This window comes from Onychomys torridus, chromosome 11, assembly GCF_903995425.1.
Source record: "Onychomys torridus chromosome 11, mOncTor1.1, whole genome shotgun sequence".
Lineage (NCBI taxonomy): Eukaryota > Metazoa > Chordata > Mammalia > Rodentia > Cricetidae > Onychomys > Onychomys torridus.
In genome coordinates this window covers 54,030,093-54,044,453 of record NC_050453.1, presented here as the reverse complement: position 1 = coordinate 54,044,453, position 14,361 = coordinate 54,030,093, and the positions used below count along the sequence as shown (strand labels likewise).

General features: G+C 38.8%; 1 protein-coding gene across 1 annotated transcript in view; it reads right to left on the bottom strand.

Annotated features, from left to right (window-relative positions):
* The window catches only part of Crb1 (crumbs cell polarity complex component 1), a 179,702-nt gene extending 171,010 nt beyond the window's left edge, over positions 1-8,692 (bottom strand). Inside the window, exon 1 of the mRNA XM_036201970.1 lies at positions 8,564-8,692. Within this exon, the coding sequence (XP_036057863.1) occupies positions 8,564-8,633 (70 nt within the window). The 5' untranslated portion in view covers positions 8,634-8,692. The remainder of the gene's footprint in view (positions 1-8,563) is intronic.
* Between the last annotated feature and the right edge of the window lie 5,669 nt (positions 8,693-14,361).

The window sequence follows — 14,361 nt, the reverse complement described above, 5'->3', positions numbered from 1 at the left end:
CCTTAGTTGGGACTCATGAAAAATTCTGTTCTCTGAGTCATATTGGAACATTTATGTGGATGAGGATGAAAGAGACTACAGAAAAGCATGTGGGTCACATAGTAAACTGATATGACCATAGTCCCTGCTTATTTCAGTGACCCAAATGTATAAGCCACTAAAGATGCTGGCCAAGTATCTGGTTTAAATCTGCTTTAAGTGATACATGAACCCACAACTGCTGTTCTGGTCTATTTTCTAGATCAGATGTTCTCAACCTTCCTAATGCTGTGACCCTTTAAGACAGTTTCTCATTTGTGGTGACCCCCAACCATAAAATTATTTCTTTGCTACTTCATAACTGTAATTTTAGTACTGCTATGAATTGTAAGGCAAATACCTGGTATGCAGCATATCTGATAGGTGACCCTGTGAGGGGTCATGACCCACAAGTTGAGAACCACTGTTCTAGATGAATCTAAAGATAAAGTTGTTGCTGGGTGGTGGTGGCACACGCCTTTAGTCCCAGCACTCCAGCACTCAGGAGGTAGAGCCAGGTGGATCTCTGTGAGTTCGAGGCCAGCCTGGTCTACAGAGTGAGTTCCAGGAAAGGTACAAAGCTACACAGAGAAATCCTGTCTCAAAAAACCAAAAGAAGAAGAAGAAGGAAGAGGAGGAGGAGGAGGAGGAGGAGGAGGAGGAGGAGGAGGATAAAGTTGTTCCTGTTCATGATTTCACTGGTAGAACTTTTGACATTTCTACCCTGGAATTTCAGAAAGCAGTGTTGGAGATGACATCTGCCTAGGAGACACCTGCTTTGGAGATGATGACTTTAACAGGGGCTAGTTATGATGTATTTGTAAAGGCATCCTAAAGAGAGAGATGGATGGGTTGATTTGATTCAGATAGTGAGGGAAGCTTCTAATAAAGCTAGGTGAGGACTTTTCACATCAGTGCAGACTGACATCAACCTGCCATGCTGTACAATGGACCAAAGGGTCTGAATATGAAGCCGCCTCAAACTCAGTTTGAAGGCATTACTACGTATATAACCAAGAGAACTATTGTCCCATACCAGAAAGCTGTATAAGATGCGGAAGTCAGCCAGAGTGACATAGGACAAGTGACACCTTGTTGGTGGCATGGCCCAGATACTAAAGGTTCTGCAGGCTCTGCAAGACCTTTTTTGACTGAGCCCCAAGTGAAGTTGCTAATCCTGGTGAGGTCGGAGTAATTGGAGCCACCATTCAGGGAAGTACATTGGCTGGATGTGCTACACCTAGATGTTACTCCTGTCTCTGGGTATTGAATCTCTGGAAAGTGTCTTTGCTAAATTTTTTAATAGGAATACCACTACTCTAATCAAAAAGAGGCACATGTTTTCTACAGTTTCTACTGGACAGACTCAAGTAGAGATTAAACATGTCCAGATAAGAGAGATAGTAGGAAACAACAAACTATTTGGACAGTTTACTTTGTTGAGAATTCTTTAGGCCCTTGTGGAGTCTGATGTTAATTTGACATCAGTGCCAATGTGATTGTACACGTTTCTGCCAAATGTAATGCGTAGGGTGTAATTATCTGCTTGATTACATTCCAATCTTTTGCTGGATTAAGCAAAGATGATATTGAAAATATAGTTAACATGCAGAGAATTATGCTGAGAAAGACTGGGGAAAAAAAGAAGGAGTTGAAACAGTTACTGCGGTTGAAGAAATTATGTATTACATAGAAGCCAGGGTGAAGAACTCAAGGACCAATTGCCTGCCGATGAGTGCAAAAAGCTGAGACTCCCAAGCAGGGAGGGCTCCTTCTCTTCTTGACAGTGAAAGAAGGAACACAAAGGGAGGCATCGCCTTCCCTTCAGTATTGGTGCTTTTCGAAGGGCGCATGCAAAGGTGACGTCTGAGAAGAACACTCTGGAGGTTCTGGCATTGGGGAACGGAAGGAGGACCAAAGGAGGAGAAACGGTAGGAGCAGCAGTGCATTAGCGGAAGTAGCAGTGCATTAGCGGAAGTAGCAGTGCATTAGCGGAAGTAGCAGTGCATTAGCGGAAGTAGCAGTGCATTAGTGGAAGTAGCAGTAGCCTGAAGGGACAACATATGCTGAGGCTTGGGAGCGAAGACACTTCCTAATTAGAAAGGGGCAAACTTTGGTCTTTGAACTATGTTTTTTGCATTATTCGCTGTATGATTTCCATAATATGTAAATGTAGTATCAATTAGATAACTCATTTAGTGGGCAGTAAATCCAGCAGGAGCAAGTTCACAATATTGTGTTCCTAGTCTGTTATATCCCTGCTCATATAAAGGGAGTTTAGAGTAGGTGGAACTGTTTTAACAATTATAAAAATTGCTAAAAATTTATTTTAAAAAATCACTACAAAAATATACCATTGGTTTGTATTGAAATGGCCAGATTTTCAAAGGGGGTTGTGAAACTCATTTTAAATGCAATTAAGATAGTCTACCTTGGAATGTGAACGAATCAACCACATCAGATATTTGCTGGCCAAGAGTACTGCTATGAAGAACGACTTAGGCATGGTCCTTCAGCTGAACTTGCAAACCTAGCCATCTGCCTGTGCCTTGTTTGTAAGTGGAGAAGCCAGATAAATTGAAAGTAGCTATGTTGGGAATAGCTTTTAAAATGAAATAAGGTCTCTCACAATCCTAAGCCATATTTTTCTAGGTATCCTCTTGGTTTGCCTGTGTCTGTCACAAGTAGCCTTGATGAATACTCTTTTTCATCCATTCTGGATTTGAAAATAAAATGAAGAAAGTAAAAAGTTATGTGTGTGTGTGTGTGTGTGTGTGTGTGTATAAAATGTGTGTATAACATATATATTCATACACATATTAAAAGGTATAGATAAACTATTTGTATATGTAAAATATATAAATGCCTTTACAGGATAAATTTTATTTTCTTTGCAAGATGTAAATAATAACTTCATCACAAGCTTTGAATTAATCCTGGTAGGTTATTTAAAACCACTCAGAATAATGTTTGACAAGGAGAAGAGTACCAGAGTTCAGTCATACATTACTGGCCATAAAGCATAAATCACAGATTCCTATGAGCCACATATTAACATGAATGACCATCATATTTGAACTTAAGGAATAGAAGACTGAAAAGGCATCAGGTGGCCGGTTTTGATGTGGAGCCTCTCAGATATAATTTTATCTCCTCTTGCACTTCCTTGCCTAGGGAAACACCAGTTGGTGTACACATGGCCTCAGCTCTGGGTCTGTTCTGACGTTCAAAGAGTTGTAACAGTGAGGTTGCTACACACAGCAAATGTGTGAAAAATTAAACTGCACCAACTCTCCCTGCTTGCAACGTTCCAAAGAGGAGTTGCAAAAGGACGCCAAAGGGAAAAAAAAAAAAAAAAAAAAGAGAGAGAGAGAGTGGACAAAATAGAGTTAGGCCAGAAAATATTTTTATTTATCTAATTATTGGTTTATATAGGTTAACCCTTTAGTTGGGTCATGATTATTTTAGGAGAAAATACAGAATGAAAGTTGAGTATAAGAGGCAGATAGCCGAATGTATAGCCATTTGTAAAGTGAAATTAACAAATTATCTGCATGAAAACAGGTGCTATCCCACAGCTGCTTTTGCAAGCTGTGGTTCTTAATTTGTTAAGACGTGAGGGCTTGTCTGGAGCTGGTCTCCGTGCCAAACAAACTGAACTGGACCGATATTTAACTGTAAACTCAACCTCATTAGCATCCTGCGCTCACCCGCTTGCCAAAATGTGATTATGTAAAAGTTTCAATAAATTTTGAATTTACAGAAAGGAGTTGTTCATCTGGAAATCACTCTGACAATGTGAAGAACCAAAAAAGACTGATAACAAGGTCAATGGAGGCTACACACCAGCACCTCCCATCTTGGCAGGTTTCATTCTGAAGGATCAGGCATCAGTTAAAATTGTGAACATTTTAAAATTCAGAATAGCATAAATGTGAAATTGATACTTGATTATCTGGGAAAATCCTGGAAATATAATATTTGTAATTATCTCCATGATGACTGATTTCCTACAACAATGTCAGCATGCGCAAGCCCTGACCATTTATCTTTTGCATTTTGTGAGCTAATATGTTGCTTAGATCCAGACTGACCAAGGGCTGAAAATCTCATGTGTGTCCCCCTATAGCTGTGTTTTGAGTATACCCTTTAATCTATCTTGCCTTAAGTACATTAGTGGGTTTAAAGATGGCTACATTGTAGGTTTATTGTAAAACTTGAAGGTACTATTAGTAACATCACAGATACCTATTCTAGTTTCCTGTTTTTCCATTAGTCTACTCAAATTGTACAAAATACCTAGCAAGCTCACAAAGCTCTATAGGCATGCTACTGCCTCAGGACCATTGCATTAGATACTTTCTACAGAAAAAAAAAGTTATTCCTATAAATTCCATAGTTCTCTATCTCAATTTTGCTTTTCCCTGCTGACATTACATGAGTACATGTTTTCTTTATTTAGTTAGTTTTTTTGTCTATCATAATAAAGAAAATAAAAATCTCATAGCTTTAGAGATTGAGTCTTTTATTTATTACCTTTGAAAATGTAGAACAAAGTTAGATGTTTAGATTTTTGGCTTCAATATCTGTTTAACCTGCAAATCAGTAAACTTAGAAGTGATTAGATGAAGTTTTGCTATCTAGCAACTCACTCATCTTGAAGCTAAGGACAAGCTACCTCAGTCTCATTTCCTATAACGATGAACAAAACACTGATGATTCCTGCAGCCATCCTACAGCCTCACAGATAAACAGAAACACGTCAACACAAAGGTAATGAGTTTGCAGTTTAATATGTGACATAGAACAAAATTGCAAAATGAAATCTAAGTATAGACAGGGATGCTAAATCTGATGTGAAGGAGCAACATTGTGAAAAGGGGAAGTCTCCTTGTTAAAAGAACAAAATTGGCTTCCTCAGACTTCTTAAGGAATCAACAGTAAACCTGAAGGGAGAACAAAACGTCCTTGCTGTCCTTGCCCACTCAATATATCAAACTTTGATGCTATAAGAATATAAATGGTAATCATCAAAAAATCACCAAAGGTGAGGCAAGCAAATTCTTGAGCAAAATCTCATCTGCTTACAATGAGCACATGAAGAGAAATCAAAACGAATTCTACATTGATGTAGGAAACAATGGGTCGCTTCTATGAAGTAAAGCTTACTGTAAGCTGAGGACAAAATTACTTAGGAAGAAGCAAGGAACCCCTTCCCCACCTCACTGTTGGTAAGCACTGTGACGACACTGCTGTGTGGCATCTGACTTGCAGCATCAATATCAAAGTTCTAAATCATGCTGCATGTGTAGAATTTTAAAGAATAAGTGGCTATTCCTTGGTGAGTTATACCAGGCTTCTCTGGTCTTTTGAGAAAATTCAATTATTCCTCAATAATAGCATTAAGGTTGGATAAATCAGACCATAGCCTGTGTTCATAGATCCTATTTATTCTTTAGAAAACTCTCTTTATGAGGACTTTATTCAAATTCAGATATTTAATAATTGCCACCTTCCAGAAGAGTGAATGCTTCTTAAAATACTTTTATGTCATTCATATAATTCTAATAATGGTTTTCTCAAATTGCATTCCAGTTATATGCACTGATCATGCTTTGAACATAAATTAAAAAATTCACATTATTCTAGACATGACAGTTGCATAGAAAAGATTCCATTTTTCTCCAGAGTTGTAATAGACTAATGAAAAGGAGATACAAACCGCTATGTAATTGATGGTTGCTTTAATAAGGTAGATTCTTGAAAGCCTCACAGAGCAAGCTAATATCAAGGTCCAAACAGAGTTATTAGAACGTGTTCCCATTATTTAAGATAGCTAAAAAATAATGGGCCACAAGAGAGTCTCACACCAATGAGATTCTCAATACGACAGAAACAAAATGAAAAGGCCCTACTTGAATTATTAAAATATACCTGATCCTATATATCTGAATAAATGTTGTAAGATTCTGGAACAGATATAGAAACAATCAACAGAGCAGATTCACTGAATGCCCACCTAAGGAGAGTGACCTCCTACCTACCTAGGAACAGGAAGTGAATGTACCCTGTGTGGAAGTCGGCTCTAATGTCCTTCATGGAGCATATCCTTAACTGCAAAGATGTAAAGAGATAGAGCACTAAGAATAAACAGCATTTTGAGGCATGACTTTACAGAAGTAATATAATCTGGGGCCATAATAACTCCTTCCTCTTAAATTAGAGCCGGGGCCTGTCCTCAGCGCAGGAGCTGGCTGTGTGGAGCCTGGGGCCTATGCAGGGACACATGCTCAGCCTAGGTGAAGGGAGGAGGGGACTGGACCTGCCTCCACTGAATCTACCAGGCTGAGCTGACTCCCCAGGGGAGTCCTTGCCCTGGAGGAGGGAAATGGGGGATGGGCTGGGGGCGCGTGGTGTGTGGGGGGAGACAAGGGAATCCAGGGCTGATATGTAAAATTAAATTAAATTATAAAATTTTAAAAAATGAATAAAAAGAAAAAAAGATAATAAATTTCAAAGTGTGATTTAAAAACTAATATGATACTAGTTTCAATAAAAACTAATAAGATGCTAATCACTAAGTTGTATGTTTGTGATGTCCTTGTGTATTGTTACTGCATGGGAACAGGACACTCCAGTTGAGAATACAGACTCTAGAGACAGACCCTCAGCCTAAAGATCAAAAGTTCAAGGTTTGCCTTTACTACAAAGTGAGTTCAGGGCCACCCTGGAACTTAATGATACCTTTCTTAAATTAAACATTTGAGAAGAACAAGGAAATAAACCAGTGGAAGAGCACATACTTAGCCCTTACAAGATGCTTATAGTTGATCTTTAGCATCACACACACAAAAGAAATTAATGATAAATTCAGTTTATTGGATGCATGGTGGTACACACCTATAATCTCAGCACTTGGGAGGCTGAGGCAGGCTGTCCCAAGTTGGAGGCTAGCCTGAGCTACAGAGTGGGTTCAGATCCAAGCAAACCTGGGCTACTGATAGAAATTCCATTGCCCCCAAATAGTGTAGACTAAATGTTCTGAATACAAAGGCAATATCGTTAATTTACAACAAATATAACACAAATAAAAGGCTACCTGTCTGCTTTAAAATTAAAATAAGCTTAATTTACCTTCTTAAACTAAGAAAATATTTTGCTGGAGAGTAAACTAAGTAATTAAAATATTTGCTTAGAGTCTAGTGATAAAGGAAAGAGAAACAATGTTCCTGGGCATGTTCCTAGTGATGATTCTTCTTTAAATAGATACATGTATGAGAGGTTCCATGTTTGAGCCCTAACAAACACTCTAGGAAATTTAATAAATATTGCATCAAAAAGACAATGAATGTTCTTTGCTACAAAATGCCCCCTAATGTGGCATCGTTTTTCATTTTATGTCACATTTCTGCCTCTGGCCTCCCGCTTGTGTCCATCAAGATAATAAGGCACTTTTACTTCCTATCAAGAGTCCCAATCTAAGTTTCAAACGGGTTGGATAACTTTTAAAATCACACCTCTTTAACAAATACATCTCTTAAGTTTTTTTTCTGCGTGTTTTGTGATGGATGTTTTACTGTTTGTTTGTTTGTTTGTTGAAGTTTGATCTCACTCTTCTGGATGTGTTTTCCGTTACCCAGCAAGAGTACCTGCTCATGTCTTCAACTCATATTTGCTGTTTGTTCAGCTGTAAACCACACCAGTAAGAACACATGGCACTGTCATAGCCACAGAAGGCGACCCAGATTACCCATCACTGCCTTAATGCTAGTGGTCTTACACAAAGTCAGCTGCTCTTTGCTTTGCAGTATTGATATTCAGAAGCAACGGATGCAAATCACATGGCCCCTTTGACAAGCGCACACTCTCCCTGTCTTCCTTTTAAATGTATACAATAGCTACTGTCCTTCATAAACACACAGCTGGGGCCATTCTCCCCTGACTCACCACACTGCCACATACCTAACAAGATTATTTCAGGGGCAAAATACATCATTCTTTTTTATATTGGGGGAAGTTGATGAAAATGATATCTTCACTCATAAGCACACAACTATATGACCATTTCTCTAGTGATGGGGGAGGGGGGGGAAGAAAGGGACAGTTTTAACCATCCCCCTTTAGGAAGTATTGAGACTATCCCTCTGCTTATGAGAGCTACTGTAGCAATTCATAATTACTTAACTGTGAAGACAAATAGATAGCATATGAGAATACGAGACAATATAACTTATTAATAACATCATTTTAAGAAAGTCTAACCTCATATAAAGTGCCAAAACTAATTCATAAGTGTGCAAATACAACAAAATATTCTTTCTGCATAGCCCTTCATTCTGCTTCATGCTCACTGCTCAAGAGATAAAACAGTTTGAGAATGCCACTACTCCTTAGCGTAAATCTTAAAACCTGGACTAAAAGCGCTGACTTATGCGCACTTGCTAACACTTATAAGAACACTTACACACCTTTTCTTGTAACTACACACAAGAGAGCTAAGAAGCCAGGAAGAGCGGCAGAAGTTCAGCAAGTGGGAAGGGCTTACTCTTTATGCAGATGAGCAGTGAGGAACTGAGGTAGAAGATGAGAAGGTAGTCAGTTTTCTTGGGCTTCATGGTCTTAGACAGCACCGTCTGAAGTGCTGCTGCTGCTGCTGCTGCTGTCCCAGTCTGGCTCCTGCCTCTTCTCCGGCTCAGAGAGGAGCAGGTGCATCAGAGACTCAGGATGCCATCCCTGTCCCAGCTTCCACAGCTCCTCCACAGACTTGGACCCAAAAAGCACTGTGCTTCCTAGCATCTCACTGACACAGGAGGATGGGGTAATCAGTCAAACCTGGAGCAGATTTTTCCAGTCTGGACTGGATTCATGCCCCTTTGTGCATTTCCTACCAGTTCTTCTGTTAACGCCTCGTGGAAAAGATCCACTGTGGGATAGGTTCTTAATTAGAGAAATTAATTTCTTGTCAAGGTCTTAGCACATGGTTATTCTGATATGACAACTTTTAAATAAACATTCTATAATTCTGTATACTTACATTAGTTTTCAAAACCCAATTTACAGAAAAGTAATTTTCTTCTGTTTGTAAATCCTACAATAACAGTTCAGTAGTACTTTTGTTGTTGATAAGGTGGAAAAATTGTAAGAAAAAAATAAGCTATCACATAACATGAGTAGAATTATAGAGACTTTGGGGTAGTTTTTCTATTACAAGAGTTTACACTCTGCTCTTGAAATTATATCCTCTGGGACTTCTTGAATTATTTCTTTGCCATCATTAACTCATGCAAATTAATAGGTACATAACAAACCCTATAGCTAAAAATGGAATGTCTGATTCCATGATTAGTATCTGTGCTAGTACATGTCTATACTTTTTGTATAAGAGCTGGCCATGCAGCTTAAAATGCAATTCATATGACTGATTCTGTGTTAATCGTCATAGATCAGTTACATGTTTAATGATACAACATCTATTTTGAAGGTTTTATATTTCCTGCCCATCAATAAAGAACACATGGTATTCTTATAGCTAGCTTAATATTTTTTAGCAATGATATTCTCTGACCTCCCTCAGAATATTTTATTTGATAAAGTAGAATTGACTCATTTAAAATTATTTATTTTAGTTTTGTGTTGGGACATGTGTCTATAGTCTGAAATACTACAGAGACTGAGGTTGGGTGATCACTTGAGTACATGAGTTCAAGACTAGGTTGGGCAACATAGCAGGTTTCCATCTAAAAGATTATATATGAAATGTTTCCTTAGATTTCAGCTCCATGGAGTAGGATGATCATGCTGGTCTGACATGTAGGTTTTCCAGAATGAGATTCTTAGAAAAGACATAGAGACATCGAATGATGACAGAAGGGAATCCACACAATTTACTCTAATAATAATAATGATAATAATAATAATGATGATGATGATAATAATAATAATAATAATAATAATAATAATAATATGGTCTGGAGAGATGGGTCAGTGGTTAAGAGCACCAACTGCTCTTCCAGAGGACCTGAGTTCAATTCCCAGCACCCGCATGGTGGCTCACAACCACTTGTAATGAGATCTGGTGCCCTCTTCTGGCCTGCAGGGATACATAATAAATAAATAAATAAATAAATAAATAAATAAATAAATAAATAAATAATAATAATAATAATAATAATTTCCTAGGTTTTTAGAGGGAGACTTTAGGAAAACGACTGTTACTAAATCAGGAAATAATTCTGGGAATACAGAATGTGTACTCTGTCGTTTTCTGGTTTGGGTACTAGAGCGAAAATAGCTTCACAGAAGGAGTTTGGGGGTGCTCCTTTTGTTCTTTTGTTTCTTCCCCCTCCTCCTCCTCCTCCTCCTCTTCCTCCTCTTCCTCCTCTTCCTCTTCCTCCTCTTCCTCCTCCTTCTCCTCCTCCTCCTCCTCTTCCTCTTCCTCCTCCTCCTTCTCCTCCTCCTCTTCCTCCTCTTCCTCCTCCTCCTCCTTCTTCTCCTCCTCCTTCTCCTCCTCCTCTTCCTCCTCTTCCTCCTCTTCCTCCTGCTCCTCCTCCTCCTCCTCTTCCTCCTCTTCCTCCTCCTCCTCCTCCTCCTCCTCCTCCTCCTCCTCCTTCTCTTTCCTCTTTATTCTTCTTGAGTAGTTTAGTGTGGATTGTAGATCTTAGAATGTCTGGTAGAATTTTGCTGTGAATCTGTCTGGTCCTGGACCTTTGGTTGTTGTTGGAAGCCTTTTTTTGCTATGTTACCTTTTCAATTTTCTCATTTCTTTTGAGTCTATTTAGGGAGTTGACATCTTGGTTTAATTTTTTTTGTGATTTGGCTGCCTCTAGAAAAATCATTCATTTCTTTTAGATTTTCCATCTTAATGGAGCTCAAGGTTTTAAATAGTCCCTTATAATATTCTGAATTTCTTTGGTGTCTGTTGTGATTTTTCCTGTTCATTTCTGGTTCCATTAATGTGGGTCCTCCCTTTCTTTTCTTTTTGTTAGTTGGGTCAATGGTCTGTCATTTTTGTTTATCTTTTTGAGGAACAAGCTTTTTAGATTTGATGGTTTTTTTTGTATTATTTTTTCTTTGTTTCTAATTTGTTGATTTCTGCTCTGATTTTTATTATCTCTTGCCATCAACTGAGTTTAAATTTGGTTTGTTCTTATTTTTTCAATTTTTTGAGTTGCATCACAAAATTATTTATTTGTTTTCTTTCTGGTATTTTTTAATGTGGGCACTAGAGTTACAAATTTCTCTTATAGGGATGCTTTTACTGTGTCTGAGAGGATTTGTGTTGTGTCAGTGCAAGTGAAATCAAGGTTATTGGAGGAGAATCCGCAACCACTGATTCACTAAACCAGCATAATCCTAACAACAACAATCTATAAACATTTGTCCTTAAACCCATAGATGGGAATAGTTTTCACTCCTCACCAAGGAAACATCTGTTTGCAGTGGATGGAGACCACTACAGAAAACCACATCCAATCAAAATGCAGAATTATGGAGCAAAGTGCCAGTGGATATATCTACAGAACACTCCCACACCCACAGCTCAGGCAACATTGCGGAAGAGGTGGCAGAAGGATTATGAGAACCAGAAGTCTAGCTGTGAGATTGTTTCCTAGTAACATCAGAAACTACAACCATAAAGCCTCATCAACATGTCAGCCCAAATATGAGCTGAACAAGGCTGACATCAGTGAATACAAAAAACTAGACAGCAAAAATCTGTTGATGCCTGGACCCCATAAAGGCAACTGAGTAAATCTGGAAGCGGGAGACATGGGAAGAACATACCAACTGGTTGTTCAGTGACAAATAGTTAACCCTGAAAACCTATCTACAAGTAACATTATATGGACCCAACAGGTTACTGTTAGGAATATATATGCATAATACACACACACACACACACACACACACACACACACACACACACACACAAGAACAATTAATGAAAAAAGATGCCGTGAATTGGAAAGAGAGTTGGGAGGTTTACATTGGGAGGGTTTGGAGGAAGGAAAGGGAAGGGGGCAATGTTTAAATTAACATAAAATCTCAAAATATAGACAACATCATCATCAACAACAAAACAGTAAGACATAGGTACAGAAAAAATTTCCTAACTATGTAGGGGGGAAAAGAATTAAAGCAAAAGAACCAGGGTGATGGATAAGTATGCAAGAACTATTCTAAGACAGCATTCCAGTCCCCAGTCCATACTACTTTGGTAAAAACGTGGGTGGATGTGTAACACTAAGTCTGCAGTTCCTTAGTGACTGTAATTGAGCATCTGGATAACACAGATGATTGACAGGTAGATGAGTCCTAAGTTCTCCAAAGTAAACATTATTCCCCAGTAATCAAGATGCACTGCACTATGGACTCTTCCTTATAATTACTAACGCTCATTTCCAATGTGCATATGAGTGACTGAAACACATTAATGCTCAGTAAGTATTTCTTCTTTGGCTAGATTCATATTTAAAAGAGACATCTGAGATTGTAAGTGACAGGTCCCTTTAACAACAGAAAGAACTCAGCAGAATGGGGTTAAACAGGATGGAACAACGGTGGCACTGGGCCCAAAGACTGAGAATCACATACATTTGCATCAGGATGATTCCATTGAAATCAATTAATTACAGTGAGTTTTCTGGTCACATTCCAAGGGGCGGGGGTCAGAGTGGCCAGCCCAGAGGACAGAAGTGTTGCCCTGAACCACAATCCAGACGTACAAAGCTACAAGAGGAAACGTGATAATTCCTTAAAAGGGTTGAGCATGCTCCTGTCAGAACAGTTTAGGGGAGCTCAGCAATTAGAACAAATGCACACCACACAGCTCAAGAAAAAATCCTGCAAATCCATCACAGGCTCAAGCATCTATTACAGCCTTTCAAGTGAAAAAGAATCTACTGCAAAATTATTATATATCAAAATATACCTTTTCTACTTGTGAGTTCTACAGAACTTGTTAAAATTTCTAGAAATATAAGTGTTATAAATTGTCACATGAGAAAAATAATTTACTTGGTTACTCTATTGGTATATGTGGGTTTGTTTTATTAAAACTCTATTACTGCCTTTCAAAATTATTCTATTTTAAAGATGTAAAACGTTTTTAAAATTTTTTTATTTGTGTGTTCATATGTGTGTGGGTGCACACATGTGTGTGGGTATATGTGGAGGTCAGAGGACAACCTCAAGTGTCCTTCCTTACAAGCAGTCCATCCTTTTGGAGACCGTTTGTCACCGGCCTAGGACTCACCAAGTAGATGAGGCAGACTGGCTGGAGAGCCCCTGAAATCCATCTGACTCTGCCGTCCCACAGCTGGGTTTACAACAACATGGCCCCCTGCCTGGCTTATTGCCTCACTGCTTCTGGGTCTAGAATAAAGATGTATTTCTAATAACCAGTGTGTAGAGTTTTATCAGCAGCAGCTCCGGTCTTAATGAATGAATCTATGTCTCTACTCAGACATGAAAACGGCTGAAGCACTTTCCTCTCAGTGATCATCACCACTAAGAAGTAGGAACAGTAACGGATCCTGAGAGTCAAGCAGGAGAATCAGCATGGAGAAAAAGAACTGCACTGTCATAAATCACTGTGACGGTGCTGAGGACAGAGCAGAGACAGTTTGAGTTGTTGTCACTAGACATCAATATCCATTTCTAAAGTCTTTCGTGGGCTAAAACCTTCAGGCTCCTTGGCATTTAATATCTTCCTAAAATGGTTGCATAGAACGTGTGTGAGCCTCGTTCTTGACACTGGAGGATAATGAGCACAGAAAAAAAAAAATGCCACGGATGACCCATGTCCAGAAGCCAGGCTTGCTCTTGCAGGTGAGTGACAGCAAGGTGAGTGAAGCAGATTTTAGGAAACCTTAAATCAACACACACATTGGGACTTTCTTTCTGTGAATTATAGCCATAGATCAATTTGTCTAGCCTTCTATAGAGGAGGAGAAAAGTTGTAGGGGCTGAAAGGCTGAAGATCATAGAGTAGAGCTTCAGAGAGCAGACCAATAACTTCCAGAGCTCTTTCCCATCAGCATCTTTAGGATACTGGGATTTCTGAGAATGCTGCTGTACCCAAGTGCTTATCACTAGGAACAAACTCTAAAAATCTCCAATCTAGATGGTTTTTTAAAAAATCAAATAAATAAAAAAAAATTATTTGCAAATTTTAATAGAAATTATGAACCTAGTCAGCTATCATTCTTTGGAACCTGGATGTTTTTAACAATGCGCTTATGTTCATCAGAGAAGCTCTTTGCGAATTTTGGCAGCAGTTGGTGCAGAGACTCACAACCGGGCAACGAGAAGAGAAGGGATGACCGCGGGATGCTCAGCTTT